At 40.1% G+C, this 23,713-nt stretch overlaps 1 protein-coding gene across 4 annotated transcripts; it reads right to left on the bottom strand.

Moving 5' to 3' along the window:
* Positions 1-1,174: 1,174 nt before the first annotated feature.
* LOC105937913 (PDZ domain-containing protein 7) lies at positions 1,175-23,713 on the bottom strand. 4 transcript variants are annotated; one of them, XM_012879475.3, is made up of 18 exons: positions 22,914-23,713; positions 22,324-22,419; positions 20,796-21,021; positions 19,762-19,899; positions 19,509-19,683; positions 19,239-19,415; positions 18,514-18,661; positions 15,120-15,180; positions 13,069-13,246; positions 10,742-10,965; positions 9,540-9,701; positions 8,053-8,168; positions 7,267-7,358; positions 7,019-7,110; positions 5,695-5,766; positions 4,321-4,920; positions 2,812-2,912; positions 1,175-1,505 (listed from the first exon to the last, which is right to left on the bottom strand). In XM_012879475.3, exons 3-18 carry the CDS (start codon positions 20,956-20,958, stop codon positions 1,359-1,361), a joined length of 2,646 nt encoding a protein of 881 aa, XP_012734929.2. In that variant the 5' UTR covers positions 20,959-21,021; positions 22,324-22,419; positions 22,914-23,713; the 3' UTR covers positions 1,175-1,358. The 4 variants fall into 4 exon arrangements, with proteins under 4 accessions (XP_012734929.2, XP_021180668.2, XP_035998012.1 ...); XM_021324993.2 differs by having other exon boundaries at positions 22,324-22,425; XM_036142119.1 differs by lacking the exon at positions 22,914-23,713 and adding an exon at positions 22,571-22,875 and having other exon boundaries at positions 22,324-22,425.

Genomic DNA, 23,713 nt, shown 5'->3' on the forward strand with positions numbered 1-23,713 from the left:
CTGGCTGGAAGCACATTCATGCTTTTGGTGACAGGCTGAGTGCTTATTTACGAACATAATGGTATAAACGTCTATGAAATGTGTGCAAAGATGAAACCATTTTTCTTGACACCAGAAATGCCAAATTCCCCCAAACCTAATTAGCTTTGGGGGATTTTTTTTTTATTATGTTCTTTTACATCATGATGCCGAAGTTGATATTTTAAAGCAGGTAAAAGATTAAACTGCTCATAACCTTTCAACACAACCCCACTTAAAAAAAAAAGATTGTACTATCCCTGTAGCTGCATATCTATCCTGACGTTCTGAATTATATTGTGAAGTTCGGGAAATCTTCTGCGTGGTGATGTGCTGATTCTTAAAGAGCTTTAGCTTTTCATCACAGAAAGTTGTCCTTTCCTCTTCAAGGAGGCTCATCGCTGTGAGATATTAGATTTTCTATATTGCATCCCTGGAACAGAGAGCTCTTGCACTGAAGGATTTTTTATTTTTTTTTTAACGACTACTGGTCTCCACTTATCTTTAAAACATCTTAGTTCCGGTAAATCAGAAACAGGCACGCGTTTCTTGTATCAGATCTTCTGCAAATAAGGTTCATATCTCATCCTTTTTGTCCCGCAGACGTCTAGCTGCCCCGTGAATAAAAAGCATAACCACTGTGAATAGACCAAAGCAATGTCCAACATGTTTTATTTTCCTCCTACAGATACCAAGCTTGGATTTAACCGTTTGACCTTTCTGTTTTGATTCCTCAGTATAAATTTTATAACCTTCAATATTTGTATGACGACATTAAATGTATATTTTCATGCTGTGCATTTCTGGAACAAAACCGATATGGTTTTAATTAAAATTTGAAAAACAGGTTTTGATGCGCCGTATTTTCATTCAGTGTATGCGTATGTTGAAGTTTTGACAAGCTCAATATTTACTTTACACCAGGCTGGGGCTGGTCCCACTTCAGTAAACATTTAGTTTCTCTTGTTCTGAGCCTCTTTAAATGGCTCATGTCTGCCCCCTGCAGGTTAACAAGAGACTCCTGAGAGCTTAAAAGGCACCAAAATGACTGGACTGAACAAAGGGAGATGTGTTCTTGTTGACCGCTGAGAAAACTGAGCAGCAGGAGCCCTGTTTCTCTAAATAATGCTTTGAATAGATCGATTCAGCTGCAAAATCAGAACCAAAGTCTTTTTTATTTCCCCTCTCTCCTCATGGTCCTGAATTCCTGGGATCATCAAAGTTGTGCGTTTTCCAGCCCAGCATGTTGCCCTCTTCGACATTAACGGGGAAATAACACAGCTGCGAGTCACTGGGACGGGTTTCCATTATTCCCCACTAAGGGAGCTCAAAGTTGTCTTTCAAAAAAGGTTTTTGGGAACTTTGACCACAAACACCATGGGGTCTTTGGCCTTGTTGCTGAAGGCTTTGCGGATGATGTCAACGGCGTGCTGGTGGGTCACTCCTTGGAGGGAAACGCCGTCCACAGACACCAACTCAAATCCAGCCTGGAACAAAGTGACAGAGGTTCTCCGGTCAGACAGTCATGCACAGTTCAAGTTTCTTACGGAACTTTGAATGTGGCTTTTATTTATTGTTTTTGCTGCCATATGGGCTGGTCTGAGTGGATCAGAAACTGATGATCTTCTGGGATTTCCACGCACAACCATAATATCCAGCGAGCAACGTTTTGTTCGGCTAAAAATACTTTTGCTTATTCCCCTCTGATATCAGCAGAGTTGTTTGAGTCGATCGAAAGGCAACCCTTGCTAAAGGAAAGCACTCATAACTAATCGGAATCGCATCTCTGGATGCTCAACATATCGAATTATGAAGAGGATTGGCTACAATTTAATCAGACTCGTCAAAAAAAAAAAAAAAAAAGGAAAATTACAGATTGGGGGTGAAAAAACGTTGCGTAGTGTGATAAGTATATTTCTGCTGTGACAGTCAAACGGATAGAGTCAGAATTTGGTGTAAATACCATCAAATCTTGAACATATGCTGCTTTGTATCACCCACTCAGGCTGATGGTGACATAATGGTGTTTGGGGAATATTTTCTTGGCACTCTTTCAGCCCCTCAGTACCATCTAACCCTCATTTAAGCATCCCAGCATATGCCAGGGTAATTGCGGTCCATGTCTGTCCCTTTATGACCATTATGTGCCCATAATTTAATGGCTACTTTCAGCTGGATAATGCGCTGTGTCACAAATCCTCAAATGCCTTTAAACTTGTTTCTTGAATATGACCCCAACGTCACATCTCAGCCCTGTAAAGCACCTTTGGGACGTGGTGAAACCAATAAAGTCGTCATTGAGTATGTGTGTCTAAAACCAATGAAGGCTGCACAAACTGAAGCCGTGTAATTTGAAAGTTATCTGCTAAGGCTACACTAAACAGGATATTTCATCATGTAGTCTGTCAGAGCTGGGCGTAAGGCTGTAAACTCATGGAACTAGATCTTGGGCTTCTTTGGGGGATAGAATACAGCTCAGAATATTTGAAGGTTCAAGTGGTACCATCACAACTTTGTGATCTTGATAAATGCTAAATTTATTTTGCATGCCTGCTAACAAGAGCATTTGGTAATCGGTCAGTACCAACAACCAGTTAATCACTTAAACATTCACAAAGCCACAATATATTTGGCAAAAGCAGAATTGGGGGGGAGAACCTTTGAAAACTTTTAGCAAATTCAGCTTAGAGGTCACCAGCACTTGTATACTGCTGCAAAGTACTGAATGTTCACTATATACACTGGCCTTCCATCACACTTTGGCCATTAGGATCAGCTATAGTGTCACTTTACCTTGAGTACGTCACACATGGAGGCGGCTCCTCCAGGGAAGATCTTCTCGATCTTCACCATTGGCTGAACCTTTGACTCGATCCCACCAGAAATGCTGATGCCTGCAGGAGAAAATGTCAGCAGTGACCGATTTTAAAAGAAAGAAATGTATGTCCTTTGTCAAATGTGCGTATACAGGGGGACATTCTAAAACGCTTAGCGTGAAAAAGATTAACGTGGCTTAAGGTAGGAAAACAACGAGGAATCATCACCAAATTTCGCATGGCCATATCTTGTCATGAAGACTTAAGCCTGTCAAAAAAAATAAATAAACCGAAATCCAACGATTATAGAAGATATCTCACATTAACGTTTTCTTCTTCATTGGCGCCTATGGCGAGAAAAAGGCTTAACGTGGTTTAATGTACTTAAACAATGCTCAGTGATCACCAAATTTCTCTTATATATTGCTTATCATAACCACTTAAAACTGTCCATAAAAAATGGACTTTGGATTCGATTTTTTTGACGTTATATGACATTAAGTATGTTATAGGCATAGAGGCTGGCTATATGAAAGCAGAAACGCTTAATGTTAGATAATGTCTATAATAATTGGACTTTGGGTTAGATTTTTTGACAGTTTATGTGCTGATTAGGAGCAATATGAAAGAGAAATTTGGTGATCATTGACTTCCTACCTTAAGCCACGTTAAGCTTTTTCACGTTAAGCGTTTTAGAATGTCCCGTGTACAGGTGCATGTCAAATTAGAACATCTATGGTACTAATCTCACTATGAAAAATAAAATCTATTATGTAGATACATTAAATGCAGAGCGACTTCTTAAATGTGACGATCACGGCCTCCACAGAAATGGTAAGCCACGAAACCTTGCTAAAGAAGCATGCTGTGTTCAGGCATCTTAATGGAAAGCTGAGTGGAAGGAAAACGTGATAAAAGCAAGTCCCAGAGTCTGATGGAAGAGTGGACAAGCACAGAATCCAAAAATGCTCGAGGTCCACTGGGACGTTTGTAACATTATGTGACGTCATGTCATCCCCTGCTGTAGGTCCGTCCTGTTTTTATCTGCGCAGTCATCCATCAGACCATTTTAAAGCTCTCCATGCTGTCCTCTGCAGATCTTCCCTGAGGAGATACCGATTTCAGGACTACCAACGTCACCAAAACTATCAACACCTCTAATAATGATCAGGCTGTCTCTGGGCTTGATTGGCCAACAATAATCAGGTCTGACCTGAACCTCATAGCCAAAGGGGGGAGACTCCAGAACCAATAATGCAGACAAGCTCCACTTTTAAAGATGACCCCGGGCCTTCTGAACACCTCAGCAGGTTTGTCACCTCCATGCCACGCTGCATTGATGCAAAAATTCATGCAAAAGGAGCCCTGATAAACCTGTTTGTTATAATGTAAATGTTTGGGACTAGAGCAGGAAGAAAGCTGTGTGGAGACAAAGTGGCTTAAAAGCTTTGACCGAGACAGAATTAAAGTGTTTTGTTTTTTTTACCCAGAGACTGTCTGGTTTTGGAGATGCTGACAGTCTTCAGTCGATGCTCCTGTTCAGGCTCAGTACCGTTCAGCCTGTCATCGGAGGAAGTCCGGTGGCCGTTCACCTGCTGCTCCTGACTGCTGCCAAACACCTGCGACAGTGAAGGTCGACTCCTGCGGTTTGCACTCCGCAGAGTGAACAGGCCGTTCGTGTTCCTGTCCGCGCTCTTCTCCGTCTTGCCGTGCGAGTGGCTGTTCCTGAAGAAAGTCCTTCCCCTCTCAAGGCTGCTCTCCGCCTTGTCTGAAGACGAGCGCAGGGAGGCCTCGTCAAAGTGGACGGAGCGAATGGTGCCGATGTCTGTGCAGAGAGGAGAGGGGGAGTCGCTGCTGTGGGCCAGCAGCCAGTTGGGCAGCAGGGGCCCAGCAGAGCGGGACCTGAAGTTTCTCGGCTTATAGCCGTCCACAGGTACGTCCAGAAGAGCTGAGAAAGAACTAGAGGTCTTGGTTTTTCTCTCAGACCCCTGCGAGCTAGTCAGGCTGAGCTTCTCCAGCTCCTCCAGCAGGTGGCTCTCCTTTTCCACCTCCTCAGCACTTTGGAGTTCAAAGCCACCCCTATAATCTGGAAAGAGAGCGTATAACTTTACAGATTCAAAAGAGTAATTAACTACTAATTAGCAAAAAAAAAGTTATCTATATATACACACACAAACACAAAGCAAAAAATAAATAAATAAATCGATCATACTGAATCAGTGTTGTGAGTGCATATTTCTAAATATTGTCATAATTATTTTTCTGGTGCACTTTGGTTAAAACCTAGCTCTTCAAAAAAAAAAAAAAAAGAAAAAAAAAAAAGCCATCTCTTCTCATTATTATAGTATTTTCACCACCAGATTTGATTATTATTATTATTATTATTTTTTTTTTTTACTTTTTAATCGGTGCCATGGTACTGAAATGATAAATGTGTATCGGTGTTGATATTGGATTATGATGTGTGTGTTGTTAAAAAAATAAATAATCTGTGTGTAAAGTATTTTTAGTGTGTTTTTATAGTGGAGCCATGTAAAGAAACTTGCCTTTTAAAGGCTTCAACTTCTAAAAGTATAATTGTTATTTGATACAGGTGTATAGAAAAATGCCATGAGGATAAAATATTGAAAGGTTTCAAACACTCCGAAATATAATCTTTATTTCACGAGTATTTCTGAATGTAGATGTTTTAAAAATCTGTAGTGGAATAAAACTCAACCCCTCAAGGACCTCAAGACCTTTTATATTATTATAAAAACACGTTTAGATAGGTTTTGAGATTTAACCCTAATGTTTATTAAAGAGCAACACAATTGACAACACAGTTTAAAAAAATAAATACTGAGATATAAGTGCTAACCTGGGATGGGTGTGATGAGGCGCCGTTTGGGGGCTCGGCCCGACATGGGGGAGCGAAGAGGAGGTGTTCGGACTACAACGGAGAGACAAGAAGAAAAAAAAAGTCTTTGGAAAGGCTGTCAAATTGTTGATCAATACCATTTCCAATTAAGATTACAAAACCATGCATTTTTTGCCATCACCCTGTTCTACAGTAGGGATACTGTGTGCAGAATGATGTGCAGTGTTTTGCATCATGCAGCATTTTGCATGAAGGCTAAAGGCTTAAATTCTGGCCTCGTCTGACTGGAGCAGCTTGCTCCTCATGCTTACCCCGTCCCCTGTATGGTTTTCTGTAAACAGGATTTGTCTTAGATTTCTTTCAACAAAAGGCAAGACTTTTAAAATGCAGGATTAACAGCTTGGCAGCTCTTCTAGAGTAACCATGGGCCTCTTGGCTGCTTCTCCGATTAATGCACTCACTGCCCAGTCAGTCAGTTTAGGTGGACGGCCCTATCTTGGTATGCTGGTTTGTGCCGTAGTCTTTCCATTTTTGGGTGATAGATTGAACAGATTGAATTGCAATTTTAATTGTAATGTAAATATGTGCCATCATGCAATTATCAAAGACTGCCCAGATGCACTTTTTGGTATTCTATAATATTTCTGAGGACTTGCATTAACGCTCTTCCTAAAAATAATGCACATGGCCAGCTCAATAAACTTTCACTGACCTTTGTACACGACCGAAATCTAGATTTCAGTTGACAGAGGCTTAAATTCAGAATAAGTAGTGGAACATTGTGCTAATGAGAAATAAGAAGGGGAAGAAAAATGAGGTTTTATGACAATCAAAATTGTCCTTGCAAGTTTACATACCTATATCACAGTGTTTTGTTCCTCTTGTTGTACAGCTATATTTAGAACCCAGCCCTGCATTAAATATATGCACAACTTTATCCTTAACCTGTCTTCTGTGTTTCCTGGTTTTCATAATGCTGTTTATTGGCTGATATTCTCCAACAAGGATCTGACTTCAAAGAACAGCTGAATTTATTCTCAATTTATATTCAATCTGAAAAGGTTTGAAGGGCATTTGTTTGCAGGACACTCTAAATCTTAAATAATTAGTCAATATATTGACTATAAAGGGGTTTAGTATGCAGCATTAAATTTTGACATCTGAGTTAGATTTCAAAGCAGGTGTGTAGTTAGGTGAGATGAAGTTTTTTTTACAACGTCATGGGAGATCCTTATGACACGGTGATTAGTATAAAGGGACAGGGAGTTGTTAAAAACATTTGGACCGCACTGTAGTGCAGCTTCTGATGAATTAAAACACACACCTGACCGATATTTGAGGATGTCGTAGGCTTCAGCTTCAACAGCAGCCACCATGTCGTTGAAAACATTCAGATCAGACGGCGGAAGCACAAGTCTGATGAATAAAATGGGAGAAACGATGTCACGGCCTTAAAACTGTTTTACATCACCTTTCTGAACTAATACCATTTACGTTATGTTTTTCCCTCCTTGTTAATAAAACATGTCCTAGGTCAAAAATCACATCCTGTCGCCAGTTCCTCTTGCTTACCTGATTTCCCTCAGAAGCAGCAGCTTTTCAGGTCGGTCCAGCACAACCAGCAGGTGGCGTATCAAGTTCTCCACTGACCTCTCTGCTATATACTGGGGGAGCAAAATTAGCTGGTTAGTATGTTTTCGAGGAGGAGCACATCTGTAAATCTGCCCAGGCTGCTCTAACAGTAAGAAACTCTCCTGTAAATCTGTAAATAGGAAGGTCAGGGAAAAGTTACGATACGCAAGTACTTCAGTTCAAAAAGGGAATCTTAAAAATGTATCAACATACAGCGTTATTTCTGTTGATTATGATGATTGTAGCAAATAGTTAAGACAATCTTAAATTCAGGATAGATAGATAGATAGATAGATAGATAGATAGATAGATAGATAGATAGATAGATAGATAGATAGATAGATAGATAGATAGATAGATAAGTGTTTAGTGATCATGCTATGGCCTCCACAAGGAGGATAAACCATAAAAGAGAGGCGCAGGCTGTTTGCAAAGTGCTGTATTCAAGAATATTAACAGAAAGCTTTCTCGAAGGAAAAAATATTTTTGGAAAAAGATGCAAAAGCAACAGGGATTATTCCATTCTTGAAAGGATTGTAGAGCAAGGCCCACTGAGGAGTATGAGGGAGCTCGCCAAGGCGTGGACTGCAGCTGAAGCTGCCACACACATGTCTCCAGGACATGAAGACATCCTACTGTCAGAGCTAATTGCCTCTGGGCCATATTCAAACACATATTTAGGTCTACAAATATTCAGTGTTTGGAAGTCCCTTCAAAGACCCCCACCCTTTGGCACGCCGTCATCACAGCAGCCACCTCCTCCTCGCTCAACAGCCTGCGGGCGATGTCCTCCACCACGCCAAGCATCTCTGAGTTTGGCATCGCGCTGACACTTTGTCCCTCTGAAAAAGACACAGCAAAGGAGCCGAGAATCTGAAGTAAACACAATGAAAATATCCGACTTACAGCGTTCATTTCATTCGTTCCATCTAAAACACATCTACAGATAAGGAATGCCTTGTTTCCATCTGCTTCTCTCGTCCGTAAATGTAATAAACCTGCAGTTGATATAGTTCCACAGTCAAGTCAACAACATCCATGAATGATCTGACTGACTGTATGAAATGTCTCTATGGAGATTCTTGATATGGGCCATTAGGACAGTAGCCCAGAGTGGCATAAAGAAAAGGGGACCCCAAACAGCAGACAAAAATATATAACTTAGTCAGAAGTGCCTCAACCTATTTTTCTACTACTTTTATGTATTTGCTATTAATGGAGAGCTGACATCCTCTGCTTGCTACTGCAAACATGGAGACAGATTTATGTGTTTTCTGTAGGACTGGACTGTGTTTTATCCTGCCCCAGAATTTTAATGATTTCCTTAGTTTCTATTGGTATAGGGGCTGTGTTCGTGCAAAAACAACAACTATAATCATATTAAAAAGTTCTTCAAATTCCAAGATTTTACATATCAGGAAATAATAAAAAATGTTCTGGATATTCGTTTCAGCACAGATTTCAATCAGTCTCAGCTCTGGAGTTTAAAATCATTGTAATACATCATTTTTTCCCCCTTTTCATTCTGTTTTTTAACAGATATGCTGCTCTACAGGGATCGTTGTCCTGTTGATGAGGCCGTTTGGGCCGAGCCTCACATTTGACTCCAGCGTACTTTGGTATCTAAACGTGCTCAAGGTTGACTTATCACATCTATCCAAATTATCTTTTTTTTCCCCAGGAGTATTAACACTTAAAAAACATTGTAAAATTAGAATTAAATGTCAAAATTAACAAAAAGACAAATTTAGAGCTGTGTTGAATATGGAAGCAAAGAGAAGCTGTGAACAAAACAATTATTTTGTTATCTTAAAGTAATGAGTTCTAAAAATAACAGGTCTGTTTGGCTGGTTTTGTTGCTACATCCACAAAAAGCTTTGAAAATTACAATGAAAAACAAGAGTTCATCGTTTATATAATATTTGGTTACATGTAAAGCTTCATTTACTGGGATTGGGACCAAACTTGGCTAATGTCCATGACAAAACACAGTTTGTTGGGTCTGAAAAAAAAAAAAAAAAAAGGACAGTAGATGGAACAGAACAGAAATAGCACACATCCAGTTTGGTTATAAGATAAAAAAAAATTACCACTGATTCTCAACCTCTGATTTTAGAGAATGTGAACCTACAGCATCCTCAAAAAGGCTGTGCAAAGATCTAACTTTCCTGTCACATAAAAAAAAAAAAAAAAATTAACCAAATGAAAGCTACCTTTGCCTTCTCTGTATGGTGACTTGGAGCGGCCACTGGACGCGTCTCTCTTGCGTCCTCCTTTGAACAGCAGGTTAACAAAGGTCTTTGAGCGCTGCAGAGGGCTCTTCTCCTTCACATGCTTCTCCTTCTGCTTCTTCTTGTCTTTCTTCTGATTGATCTCTGCGATGGAGCACGAACAGATCTGTTATGGTGCTTTGAAAAATGCCTTTCACACTTGTCACGTCACAACCCACAAACGTTGGTGTACGTTTTTGTGTCCATGTGATTAACACAAAGTAGGGGCATCATTGTAAGGGTGTGTGTGTGTGTGTGGGGGGGGATTATATATTTTTACAAATGGATATTTTAATTAGTCAACAGAATCCACCCATGAGGGATTTAAAGTCAGCATAAATCCAGCTGTTCTTTAAAAGGCCATGGAGGTTGGTAAGAAGACACTAGTGGACAAACAGCCTTGTTAAGATCAAAAAAGTCAGCAGAGATAAGATTTTTGCACTTAAAATAGGAACAATTCATCTCCATCATCTTATTTCAAGTGCAGGATATCTAATTATCTTATTTTAGGGGTCAAAATACTCCTTCCATTGGCAGACAATCTTATTTACCTGCTCAAATCAAGGACAAATACACTAACTTTAAGTACATTTTACTTACTTTTAGATCGTTTTTTGCAGTGCATGACCATCCACCTAAACCTAAAAGCCAGGCAATGAGAGCATTAATCAGAGAAGCAGCCAAGGAGCCCGTGCATGGACTCCTGCTCCGTAGGAAAATCTGTTGTCTGGACAGCTATTAGGCATGCCCTCCCCAAATCTGATGCTATTGAAGAGTGGTAAGAAGCAAATCACGGTATTAAAGTAGTAATAAATATCACAAGAAGTTCAATCTGGAGTTTACCAATAGTAATGTAGTGGAGAGAGCAAAGCTATGGAGGAGTGCTCTGGTCAGATGAGAACCTTTTTTTTGCCAACATGCAAAACATTGTTTGTGGAGGATAACTAACACCTAAACATCACCCTGAAAGCACCACACACACTGTGACATGACGGTGGTGGTTTTTATCTTTTCTTCCCCGGGGTCAGAGTTGGTGAATAGTAAACAGGATGATCTGTTAGAGACCGCAACGGACTTGAGACTGGAGTGGAGGTAAACCTTCATGCAAATTGACAAAAAAAAACCTTTTTCTTATGCAGACTGACCTGCTACAGTGACTTGGCTCTGTGACCTGCTGATCGGTCGACTTGGTCTGCTGAGAGCCAGGAGCACGGCCGTTTTGGCAGACTCCTTCCACCCGCTCTCCTCTCCACGGATCGCCGTGTCTTTGAGCAGCGTGGTTGGTCCCAGGCTGCGGGTGGTGTCCGCGTCCGTTCTCTGAGAGGAAAAATCTGTCTGGATGGCCGTCTCTGTTAGTTCTGACTCAGACCTAAGCAGAAAGAAATGCATAGTCCAATTATTTTGTCTTGCCAGTCACTGGTGCTTGTAGGGACTATTAGTCTCTACAAGCATACTCACAGTGATTATTACATAGGTCTAGTATTCTCTGAACTTATTTCATATTTTTAAAAGTTATTTTCTTCAACTTTTCTTTATTTTTCTGTAAAACACTTTGAATTACAATGTGAAAAAAGCAGCTGTGCAAATAAAGTTATCTTACCTAAAGGAAAACAGGTAAACATGAAAAAAATGACTTTTAAATATCCTAAGATCAAGATCATCAATTACAAAGTACCTGTTTAAACAGCAAGATTGTAATAAAGAAAACCAGTAGATGGCAACAACTAGCATTGGTTCAGAACATAAAACTTCATTTTTTATCAGCCCCAATAATTATATATCTCAAAGAGTTTGTTTAGTTAACAAAAACAGGTCTGATGTCTGGTTGATTTCAGAAGTTCTCCCAGTCTCGTGAGCCCTGACTGTCTATCGGCTGATTTGTTTTTCAGTCTTTTTTTTTTTTTTTTTTTTTTACTTCTGCCTTTACTGTATGTCTCAAGTTGGTATAAATCCCTTCAGCTACCACTATTACCAAATAGTACTTGTTCCAGCGTACGTACCAAGTTTAGGGGCATAATATGCACTCTCCTTATTAAGACCCATTGAAAGTTCCCTGCTGACGGTTCTCAATTAATTTAGTCATATCAATTTGCATCTCCTATTTTATTAAACTCTATGCATTCAGAAGTCACATCAAAACAGCTTCAAATGTTTTCAGGGAAAGCCCTTGGCCATTTAAAGACATTGGATTAAATCATATCTGACCGATCGTATACATTAAATGTCCTCCACCGTCAGAGTCAGTAAGGATCTTAATTAGTGTTCTGTACCCGATCCAGTTTAAATCTCGTTTACATGCTCATGTTCAGGAAAAAAAGGGACAAATTCCTACTGCTGTGCTGATGACACCCTGCTAAATTGAAAACACGATTATCTCCAGGTGACAAATTTACAGACTGCTCTAGAAGTAAAATGCTGGATGACTGTTAATGTTTAACTCTTTAATAATGATTGCACTGTTGCTTCTTTAAGCCCCAAAGGAGCTGTGACTCAGCAGCTTTGTAATCACATCTATAGCCTCTATAGCCTCTAGTGCCACATTCAGAAACCTTAGCTTCAGTTTTATCAAAGAATTTCTCTTTATGGCCTTTTTTCACCCGCATCACATCTCCATAATCAGGCATATCCTGACACAAAGTGATCCAAACTAACACTGTGCTTTGACTGAAACCGTTTCATTGAATGTCTGGCTAGTGGTTGTTATCCCATTGGAAGCTGAACTTCTGCCACAGTCTCAAATCCTTTCTGGCCTTCTTCCTGTATTGCTTTGATTGAGCTCCAACCACTTTCTAATAATCCCTAAGCAGTCTCCCTGTACCAGCTGAAGAAAAGCATCCCCACAGCAAAAGGCTGTCACCAGGATGTTTGAAGAGAGGGAGGCGTTTTCAGGGTGATCTGCAGTGTTAGTTTTTCATCATACACAGACCTTTGCAGGCACAGGCCACTAAATTACATTTTGATCTCATCTGGCCAGAGTACATTCCTCAACATGTTTCCTGTTCTCCATATTTTTAACAAAGGCAATTAGCTGTCCAGACAACTGATTCCCGGCACTCAGATGTGGATCTAGTGTGTCTAGAGGTAACCAAACCTAACAAGCCATTATAAAGCTTTATCTCTGACCTGTCTGTTGTGTTCTTCAGTCTTCGCGATTCTGTTTGTTCACTGAAGTTCTCTAAAAAACCTCCAAGCCCTTCCCTGTACAGCTGGATTCATTCTAAGAATAGATTACACATGGGTGGACTCTATTTACTAATTAGGAGATTTCTGAAGCTAAGTTGATTACAGTGCATTTAATTTAAGGGTATCAGAGCGAAAGGAGCCTGAATCGAATTGCAGGCCTCATATTTTAGATTTTTAAGCGAAATGGGTCAAGTGAAGAAAAAAAAAAAAGTGAAGAGTAAGAGGAATGTTTGAGATTTTGTTGTGTCATTTTGGTTTCCATATTCACGTAAATGGAGGAAACTCTGACCTTAGGTCTTCTGTAGAGATACAAACGTCCACCATGTCTGATCCAAAGGGCAGGCTGGGCGGGAACATGACCTGGGACAGGCCGCTCAGGGAGCTGACTGGGGTCCCGGATGACATGGAGGAGGTCGAGGAGTTGGAGTCTGAAGCCTGGGAGGAGGACGGCTGAGCACCATTTGCCACTGAACACAAGGCAGCATTTATGCGACTAAGCCCGCAGCTTTGTCAAAAATAACAGCAGAGTGTTTGGGTGAAAAAAAAGGAGCAAACATTTTGTATCAAACCTTTCATTTCCACACACAAATACACTGGGGACACATTCTGCTCTGCTCCAAATCAAAACGTAAAGTAAAATACGCCAAATTTGTTCTTGCACTAAAGCAGTGATTCTCAAACTGTGCAGCGTGCCTCTAGGGCGCGGCGTGAGAACAACCTTACATTTTTCCAGAATTAAAACAATGCATTGATGAATCTTGCTAAATGGGACAACAGCACCATCTGCTGTTTTGTCTGTACCTCTCACTAGTATGAGTAGCTAAGGGATTCTGGGTAATCCTCAGCCCAACGGCTTCACTGCATCGAGGAAACATATGAATATGACATATGAATGTCTGTGGATAACTAATATTTATAAACTCCTGAAACAGCGTAAATAAGAACCTGATGTAACTGTACTTTGTCTTTGACATTAGTGTCTAGATATTATTTTCATCACATTTTCAGCTAGTTTGGTTTAGGTCTCTGTATATTATCCATGAAGAGGTTCATGACTCGCTGAAAGTAACGTGCTACTTTTTGAGAGAGAGAACGTGCCGTGTCCTCATGCTTTGAACATTATTGCATCATTTCCATTTTATTTTGACTGTGGGTTCGTGTAGGCTAAACACAATTTGTACTGTTTTTAATATATAGTTTATAAACTGTGCCAATGTTGAAAAATGTCAGTTGTTAGAAACTGTTATTGTTAAAAAAAATATGTGTTATAAAATATAAAAGAGGATTCTGGGTAATCCTCAGAGCAACAGCTTTGCTGCATTTAATGAGACAACATAACATTTTTAATTTTTGACTCATGCTGCTGGGATGGTGGACCCTGAAAACCTTTCATTTTTCAAAGGGGCACAGGGAGCAGAAAATGTTTGAGAACCACTGCACTAAAAGAAAAGATTTTAGGCAGCACAAAAAAAAAACAAACAAAAAAAATATTAATTCATACATATTTATTGAGTAATATAAACTATTGCATAATATCTTAACAGATTTGCTGGATTACCGTTTAGTTGTACAAGTACCTTTTGAGCTCTATTTACTAATCAGGTAATTTCTGAGAACTACTTCATATCTGTGTTGAACAGGGTTAACTGACTTTTAGCACTGATAAAAACGGTCAAGCCAAAGATGATTAAACTACATTCTGCAAATCCTTGTGCATTTCTTGGTTTTGCCTCCAGAAAAGTATTTTATTTATTTTTGTTTTTTAACAATGGGACTTAGTGGAAGCTTCTCGCCAACAGCTTGGCTAAATATAGGCATCTTGTGATCATTAAAGTCTTCAGCGCAAACCCTCTCTGATCACCCTGGATTAGTGACCCAGTTCTTGTCATTCTTAGGTTTTTTTTTCATCCATCTGAATCGTAGTTTTCCATTCCCCCACCCACTTTCTGGTTTTTGTTTAAATTTTAAAGCATTTTTTACCCATTTTATTAAAAGCCCATCATTTTCTGCACTTTTCATTTTTTCCTCTCTTCGATAAGCCTTTTAATCAAAGTTCACCTTTCTGAACAACATCAGGAACAGACTATTTTACTCTGATTTTCAAACAGGAATGCTCTAGACTCTGCACTGCTATCATCTTAAACTCTGTCCTTTCAATTATTGATTCAATTACAATCAGCAGCATTTGTCACAGTCAGGTCTGTTGGCTCTTGCTGCTCCAATACACCCAGTAAATTATTTGCCCATGTAGGAAAATAACGTCTACCAAAAACAGAAACTGATCTAGTTACAAAAAAAAAAAAAAAAAAAAACTAACTATAAAAGATAAAAAATACATACATTTATTCAACCACATGTATTCCGCCACCATTTCCTTATAGGCAGGGTACCGTCCTGCTTCCTGTGAAGACATGACAAGAGATATCTACATGAAAACTCAGAGACTTTTATGGGACTTGATATATTTGATAAAGAACAACACTAAAACCACTCGATCTTTTTTTCCTGTCTTAACTTTCTAGTAATCCCTGATGGCTGGGATGCTCTCTAGCTCGGAGTGGATCGGTTTCCACAGACCAAAGCAACAAAAGTTACACAAAACACAGGCTCTATGCTTTTATAAGCACCTGATCCTGGCTGCTTGGTGAATAATGCACAGGGCCGGGCTTTTTTTGTTCACAGTGCGAAACCCAACCTCCAACGGGCAAAGTGAGGGAGGAATATTATGACTGCACGCCAGCTGTCGGGCCGGGCCGACCACAGCACGGAGGGAAAACTTGCTTGCCCGCGAGCGAAATAAAGACGAGAGGTGGGCAGCAGCTCAGAAAGTTAATGCACACAGGTCAGTTAGGCGTGGTGATAACAAAAAAGCCAACATGTTTCTGTGAACGGAGTCAGAGTAGAACACAATCCAAGCTCTTCAGCTTGGTCAACACAAACAGCTTTGCATGCAGGCCTCCGATATAAGATCTTTGAGACAGTGGAATTTTCCCTGAAGAGTACAGCTCTCCATAAAAAAAAAAAATCTCTTTGATATTAAACTTTTACCTGTTTTGTTAACTTCAGAGGATTTTTCAGGTGAACAACAAACAGTTGGCCGAACATCATTTGCAAAAGCTTTTCTCAAAGTCCATCGAGACCTCCTGTAGATAACTACATATTTCCTTTCAGTCTTTTCCCATGTAGTACATATCATTAAATACTGAAGCTAAGTTGCTATGATACAGCGTAGGTCATCTGCATTACCAGCTTTCACAATCCAGTTAATTGCCATCATCTTAGAAATATGTTGGTGAAGATTCTCAGTCATCTTAGAAAGTCATCTAGTTTATACAGACCTTTACGATGTCAGTACCTCTTTAACTTTCCCACATTTTGTCACGTTGTAACCACAAACTTTAATGTGTTTTAATAAGATTTATATACAGACCAACTTTATGTAGTACATTTATGTGAAATCTAAGGAAAACCAGTTCTTGGTTTTAAATTAGTTTACAAACAATTCATTTGTATTCAGTGACGTATGCTCAGGAACAAGTGTCCTTCTGGGATTGCCCTGAATTTACCTCCATTCATGCTCCCATCAACTCTGAACAGCTTCCCTGTCCCTGCTGGGGAAAAAAAAAAAAGTCTCCACTGCATGAGGCTGGTCCTACCATGACTTTTCAAAAGGGTGTCATTTTCCATCCACATCAAAGAAATAAAAAGCTTCATGTCGGTCAATCAAATAAAATCCCTTCTGATATACTTTAAAGTTTGTGGTTATAACTGAGAACATGTGAAAAGGTTAAAGAGATACAAATTTGTGCAAAGCATTGTCAGTTTATGTGAAAAATTAAACCACTAAACATTGTCATGCATTTTGTAATTCCTTAATTTCATGGCTAGATTTAAAAGCACCAATTATGTGTTATAGTCCTCAGAAACACAGAAAGAAAAACTACATATGGGTGTAGAATCGAAGGCTTAACTGGAAACTTCTATTGGCAAGGAAAAGCTTGAACGGTGCTCCCTTAGTCAATAACACAGAAAGACATAACTAAACATAAAAAAACAGTTTAAAGACCAAGGTTTCGTACACATACTTTTCCACACTTAATGGGTAAAGATTTCCTGGACATAAAAAAAACAAAAAACAATTGTAAAAACCACACAAAAGATCCAGTTAAAACTGATCTAAGAAGGCCTAAATGCCAAAAAAAAAAAAAAAAAAAAAAAAAAAGCCTTGGAACGGCTCTGTGAAAAATATGTACTGGTACAGTGATTATCTGTGGTTTCTCTAAATTGACTTAACTTTGTTTTTAAAAGTCCATTTACCTGTTTTTTATTGTTGTTTTTTTACATTTGGGTATGTGCTTAAACTAATTGAAAATAAAAGTATGCAGAAAAAACTGCTTTGTAAAAACTTAATTCATGAACCCATTCAAAACCAAAAAAAAAAAAAAAAAAAAAAAAAAAAAAAAAAAATAGCAATGTCAGTACCACTGCATTTAATCTTCAGGGTAAAGGGTTAACAAGCAAAGTCTTGGAATGTGAACATTTTTCCAGACTTCTTTTTGAATGATGAAGGCAAATTTCAGACTTTCAAAGACTCAGCAGGAACCATATAGACCCAAACTGTTCTTGATTTGTTTCATGGAAACATGTTTGCCATTAGATGCCAGAAAGGAAACATTTACAGCTTATCCTTGTTTATGTTAGACCATGATGGCAATAAAAAAAAAGTGCATGCTTCATCTCCCCTGGATTAATCCTTTAGCACATCATGCAGAATTACTCTTCAGATGCAGAGTACAATCTACCTTTAAAGCTCCTTCTCAGAATCACAGTCCATCATCTGTGCAGACTAATTTACCTTTTATTAAATGCTGGATTTTGCAGTTACCAGACACAGTATACTAACCGTTGCCTTCTTCTATTTTGATTTAGTATGTATTAATATTGCTTTCTTAAATATATCTAGCAATAAATATTTACAAAAATATCAATATTTTTTTTAATTACCAGCTAATCTTAACTGCAACTCTATGGAAAAGAACAGAAACAATTGATTTGGTTGATATTTGTCTTGTTCAGGCATGTTCAGTCAATAAAGAGGAGAGTCTAAGAGCAGCACAGTGTTGCTGTGGATGGATAAACGGTAAATACGTCAAACACGAAACACTACAGCTTCCTCTTTATCAAAGGGCTACAGGCAGGCTCCAGAGGATGAGATTCACCAATCAGAAATTTCGGGACTGATTTCTATCCGCTGCTGCAGTAAAGTGCTGATTTGCAGAAAATTTTATCTGATTCTGATACCTTTAATAACGTCGGTATATACGCGTTTTCCCCTTGGAGTTTGTAGACATCTATCTAAATGACAAGTTTACCAAAAGCCTGAAAACATTTCCTCATCCAGCATGATCCATGACAGACAGAATTTGACTCTTCAAGAGGTCCATGAGTCACCTGAAAAGCTTTCAATAGCATATTTGGAGGAATAGAAGAAAAAAAGAGCCTTCAGCTTCATCCTGCCTCTTTGAGTCTACTGGTGAAAGGAAGTTTCATGGCCTCAGGAAAAGGCTAAATTGTTATCCCATGTAAAAAAAAAAAAAAAAACTTTTATCAGCAAAATAAAAATAAATAAAAACTGACAGCCCTGTAAAGTTCTGCCCTGGAGAGTGAGATGCATCTTAGCTGGACCTCCCTTATTGAAATAAAGCACTGATAAAAGGAAAAGGCAAGTCGTCACCTTGATGGTGAGCATGATGTGTGTGTGGGTCTTCAGCACCTCCACAGCACTGCTGTGGCTAATGTCCTGAAAGCTCACGCCGTTGGCAGCCAGGATCTGGTCTCCGATCTTAATCCCATTCTGCTCGGCCAGACCCCCAGAATCTAGTCTGAGACAACAAGACAGGAGGGAAAATGAGGTCAGAAAAAACGAAATGTTCAAGTACTTCTGAGTGAAAAGAGAAAGAAAGACAACCATTGGCCTCAAAGTTGAGTAATTCCAACTTTGTGGGGTCAGTGCATGGACGCACTTTCAATAGGCCAACGTTTCTTTAGATTGTACTCATGCTGCCTTCAAACTTTCAAAGAAACTGAATTTTCTTAGACTGCAAGCCACAATCCATTAGAAATATGCCACTATTTATATAATGAATCTATAAGTGAAAATGCTTAATGTTTTCTAAGATATTCAGATTTACTACAATGGACATGCAAGCTGCATAAAACAATGCGTACGCCATCCATCCATTTTCCAACAGGCTTATCCCTTGTGGGGTCGTGAGGGATGCTGGAGCCTATCACCAGCTGCCAATGGGTGAGAAGCGGGGTACACCCTGGACAGGTCGCCAGTCTATCACAGAACAATGCGTACTGTGGCATGCTAATCTACATAGATCTTGGCCAAGCCTTTTTCCTTCCCTGTGAGTTTCGTTCCCCGTGCCCTAGTTCAGTGAATGTTGTACCTACTTGGAGACGTAGATGCCCACACCAAACTCCTTTCCCCCTCGTATGTTGAAGCCGAGGCAGTAGTCGTCGGAGGTGGTGTAAAGGTGGACGATCCTCTGCAGAGCGCTGTCAGAACTGGCTTCTGAAGGCGTTTGTCCGCTCTCCTCCACTACCATCCGCCTCTGTATCAGGTCCACCCTGGAAAAGGAACAGAGTCCTCAAATGGTTTTTAAACCAGTAGAAGGAAAATCAGGAAAGTAACAACTTTCCATTACAAACAGGAAAACTCACCAGGTGGTCTTCTCCTTAGAGTATCGGATGCCGGGAACTTTCCCCACTCGCCTCACCACCATCCTCAGCCTATTGTTGCCCGTCAGGACCTTTACGGCACTGCTCATGGTGATGCTCTCCAGGCTGATGCCGTTCACCTCTACCAGTTTATCCCCGACCTGCAGGCCTGCCTCCTCTGCCGACGCAGAGAACCAGACGAGTTTAAAGAGCAGCACACAACAGCAACGGTCACATTTCAGAGACCGCCACTCACGTGCCGTGCTGTTGTCCTCGACCTTACTGACGAAGATGCTGAGGCCGTGCTCTGAGCCTCCACGCACGCTGAAGCCGAGCTTCCCATCCACGCTCTTATCCACTGTGACTGTGTGGAGGTCTTCGCTTTCATCTCCACCTAAAAGGATATTAGGCTGACTGTGAGATGAGCAAACAAAACCTGTAATCTTTGGCAGGGCTGCAGAGATCCACATCTCAGGTGGGAGAAGCTACAACATTAGTCGCGCACACAACAAATCAGTCAAAAGCCGGGGAGAGGACACTGCAGAGATGAACACTGAACTTGTTGGCCTACGTGCATGTGGTGAAAAGCCAGCATCATCATGAAAGACACCGTTCTCATGGGGAAAACATGGTGGTGGAAGAGTCATGCTTTGGGGAATGCTTTTTTTCTTTAGAAGTGAAGCCGGACAGTGTTGAGAAGATGAACGCGGGACAATCCAGGAAGAAAACCTGACAAGAGTCTACAACTGACTTGAGACTGGAAGTGGAGGTTCAGCTTCCAGCAGGACAGCGGTCCAAAACCCACATTCAGAGGGAAATATTCAAGATCAAAGCAAATTCAAGTGTTAGAATGGTCCGGTCAGAGTCCAGATCTAAAATCCTATTGAGAATCCGAGGACAGGATTGAAAACCGATGCAGGGTTTTAATACTATGCATCATTTTCCTTCCACTTCCCAATCATGCATTACTTTGTGTTGGTGTGTCACAGAAATCCCAATGAAATACATTCAAGTTTACGGTTATAATTTGAGAAAATATGGAACAGTTGACTGGGTGTGAATATATTTGCAAGACACTGAGCCAATGGAGACTCAAGACTTTTGCAAAGAACTCTAAAATGTTTGACCTCAATATTCAATGTATGTAAAACAATTTCTATTCAATAGTTTAACAAAAAAATTCTGTTTTTTCAGGTTTGAAAGTTAACATAATGGTTTTACTACTTATAGACATTAATAAGGGCAGAACTTCTTTTATACAGCCAAGTGTGACATGCAGCTGCTTCTTACCATCCACGGGAGAGTTGATGAGGATGACCCGGCCCATGGGCGAGGAGGATCGGATTCCACGGCGACGCTGCTCCTTCTTTCGTAAGAGGTTGCGTGCAGCCGTGTGTGAACCCTGTGTCGCGGGGACCTTTTCCCTGCGGGACGGGTCTGATGAGAAAGCCATGGGGGCTGACGGGGTCTCCTTTCACACGCGCTCCACCTGGCAGTCAGCTCCAGGTGGAGGAGTCTAAAGGAAGACCAATGTACAAAGTTTATTTAGTTCAGTAATTTAATAGAAAAAAGGTAAAAGTCAAAGATTAATAAAAGGTTAATTTAGAATAAATGCAGTTTTCATATTAAGGCCATTAATTTTTTCAACTCAGATTGTAGGCCTACTGAAAAGTATGCTCATATAATCTACAGTAGATATAGTCAATAATTTGTTGGCCCTCCTGTTGCGAGTATTACTGCATCAATGCGTTGTGACATGGAAATGATCAGCATGTAGCAGTGCTGAGGTGAAATGGAAGCCCAGGTTGCTTTAATAAGAGCCTTCAGCTCGTCTGCTTTGTTGGTGCTGATGTCCATAATTGTCTTCTTGATGATGCTCTATAGATTTTCTATGTGTTTCATGATATGACAGTTTACTGGCCAATCACGAGCAGTAATCATTGTCATTAAAGCAGGTGTTGGAACCTTGGCAGGGTGGGCAGGTGCCCCGTCCTGCTGGAAAAATAAATTAGTTTCTCCATGAAGCTTGTCAGCAGAGGGAAGCCTGAAATGCTCTAAAATTGCCCGCTCTGCTGACTTTGGACTTGATAAAACACAGTGCACCAACACCAGCAGATGACATGTCTCCCCAAATCATCACTGACGGGACACGTCAAACTGGACTTTAAGCAATGTAGGTTCTGTTTGTCTCCAGTCTACTTCCAGACTCTTGAACTGTGATTTCCTGATTAAATGTGATATTTACAGTCATCTGAACCCATGAGCAACAGCCTAGTCGTTTTCCCCTTTAGCCCAGGTAAGACACCCCTTACTTAACATGAGGAATGTGACCATTTTGGCCATTTGCCATACCTCCCAAGACTCGCTACCCCTACCGATTGTGCACTTTTTAATAGGCAGTTTCTCCTTACTGTAAATTTTCCATTGATATGAATATGGTATTGTGAACAGCCAAATTCTTTAACAACAACCTTGTGTTGCTTACACTCATTGTGAAGGGTTTCAATGACCGTTAAACAACTTTTAAGTCAGAAACCTTTACCATAACATATTTCTGTATTAAAATCAGTTTGTAATAATGTTGTATATTTTTATAATTATAGAGATTAGGTGATCTTCTAATTTGATAATTTAATTGTGGGGGTGGGGGGGGGGGTTCATTATCTGTTAGCCATAATCAGTAAAGTAGTCAGAAATAAACATTTGAAACATATCATTGTGTCTAACTAAACTATATAGGAGTTTGAATTACTTATCACTCCAATCTATTAAGATGCCGGTGTAGGTGATTTTGCGGTATTGTTTTTACTCAACTCACTCATGCAGGTTGCTTTCTGACATGATATTTGACTCTTTAGCTTCTTGTAGTCACACTTCGGTCCATTCCTCTCCATGTTGCGTCGCTTTCACCTGTCTGAATCTCCAAACAAACACACACACATAAAATGTTTACCTGACACGCCATGAGCCCTGCTGTCCTCAAGGCTCCTCGGATCACCTCCCATCACAAACCTCTGAGTCACCGAGGATCTTAGCCGCAGCAGGTGAGATCAGAAATAGCTCACCTGCTGCTCAGTTATCTAATGCAGACCTGATCCGCTACCGCGAGGAAGTCACGTGCTGTCTCCATGGTTACGTGTCGCTAAACTTAACCTGCGATAAGAGTCTGTCCACATGTCGTCACTTTGGGGTTCCCCTGATTCCCCAGAGCGCCAGGACCCTGGACAGCGCACTGCAAAACTGCGGCTGCGCCAAAGAAATTCGCTTCAATCGTCGCTAAGATAAATTATAAATGAATAAAAACAATTGGGGAAAAATATTACCCCTATTAAATATCTCCTAGACTACATGTATAAGAAAACTAGACCCCGAGCACACAAAATTGTTATATGAGAGAGGAAAACTCACCAAACATTTTGCGCTTCCAGCCCAAAATGAAACCGACACAGGCGGCTGTCCTGTTCTTTTAATCCAAGTTGACGGACAACACGAAGAAGCGTCCTTTAAATACTCTCACCGTGGTCCAGAAATACCAAACTACCGCAGTCTTCACACCTGCGTCCATGTCAACGCACCAGAAATGGACATCTGATCTGCCTCACGCAGCGCCACGAGGCGACTTTTATTGGCTGGATCGTTAACATATAAAAGCGTCTGATTGGATGATAAAAATGACTATTACCCAACAGCAGGCTACTCCCGACCTTAACAGTAGCTCGCATAAAACAATAAAAAAAGAATCAACGTATTTGAACATAATACCGAAACAAAATGCATCCAATTGTTGTAAAATAGTTATTTTTTGAAGACGGTATGCATTTTGCATAAATGCTGTTGCACAACTGCAAACACCCAATTATTTGCTTAATTAGAAGCATATTAGAGTTACAAGTAACAACTATAAACACGTGATGAATGCGAGACATGAAGGGAAGGGAGAGTTATACAAATAACCCAGAAAGAAAGATCATGATCACTTAATAAGTATTTAAAGAGTCAATGTCTGTTATAGTTACATTCTTACTCAGTTACAGTACCTTTGCGTAACTGTTCCTTTACACGTCCTGTGAACATTAGGAACAACTTTAGTATATAGTCTTTTACATGTTCTGTATGTTTTTTACGTTTGTATTTGTCTTGGGGACGTGGGGTCCGTTCTTCGTACGTCGCTAACTCAGCTGGAGTTGATTTTTGACGATTTGGCATGA

The sequence above is a fragment of the Fundulus heteroclitus genome, chromosome 10 (assembly GCF_011125445.2).
Source record: "Fundulus heteroclitus isolate FHET01 chromosome 10, MU-UCD_Fhet_4.1, whole genome shotgun sequence".
In the NCBI taxonomy this organism is placed as follows: domain Eukaryota; kingdom Metazoa; phylum Chordata; class Actinopteri; order Cyprinodontiformes; family Fundulidae; genus Fundulus; species Fundulus heteroclitus.

Excerpts from the sequence above, each read along its gene's own strand:
- LOC105937913 (XM_012879475.3), bottom strand. The coding sequence starts at position 20,958 with ATGGCTTTCTCATCAGACCCGTCCCGCAGGGAAAAGGTCCCCGCGACA. Across the intron at positions 19,684-19,761 it reads CGAGGACAACAGCACGGCAC|AGGAGGCAGGCCTGCAGGTC; the intron begins GTGAGTGGCGGT and ends CTGCGTCGGCAG. Across the intron at positions 18,662-19,238 it reads GTGGGCATCTACGTCTCCAA|ACTAGATTCTGGGGGTCTGG; the intron begins GTAGGTACAACA and ends TTGTTGTCTCAG.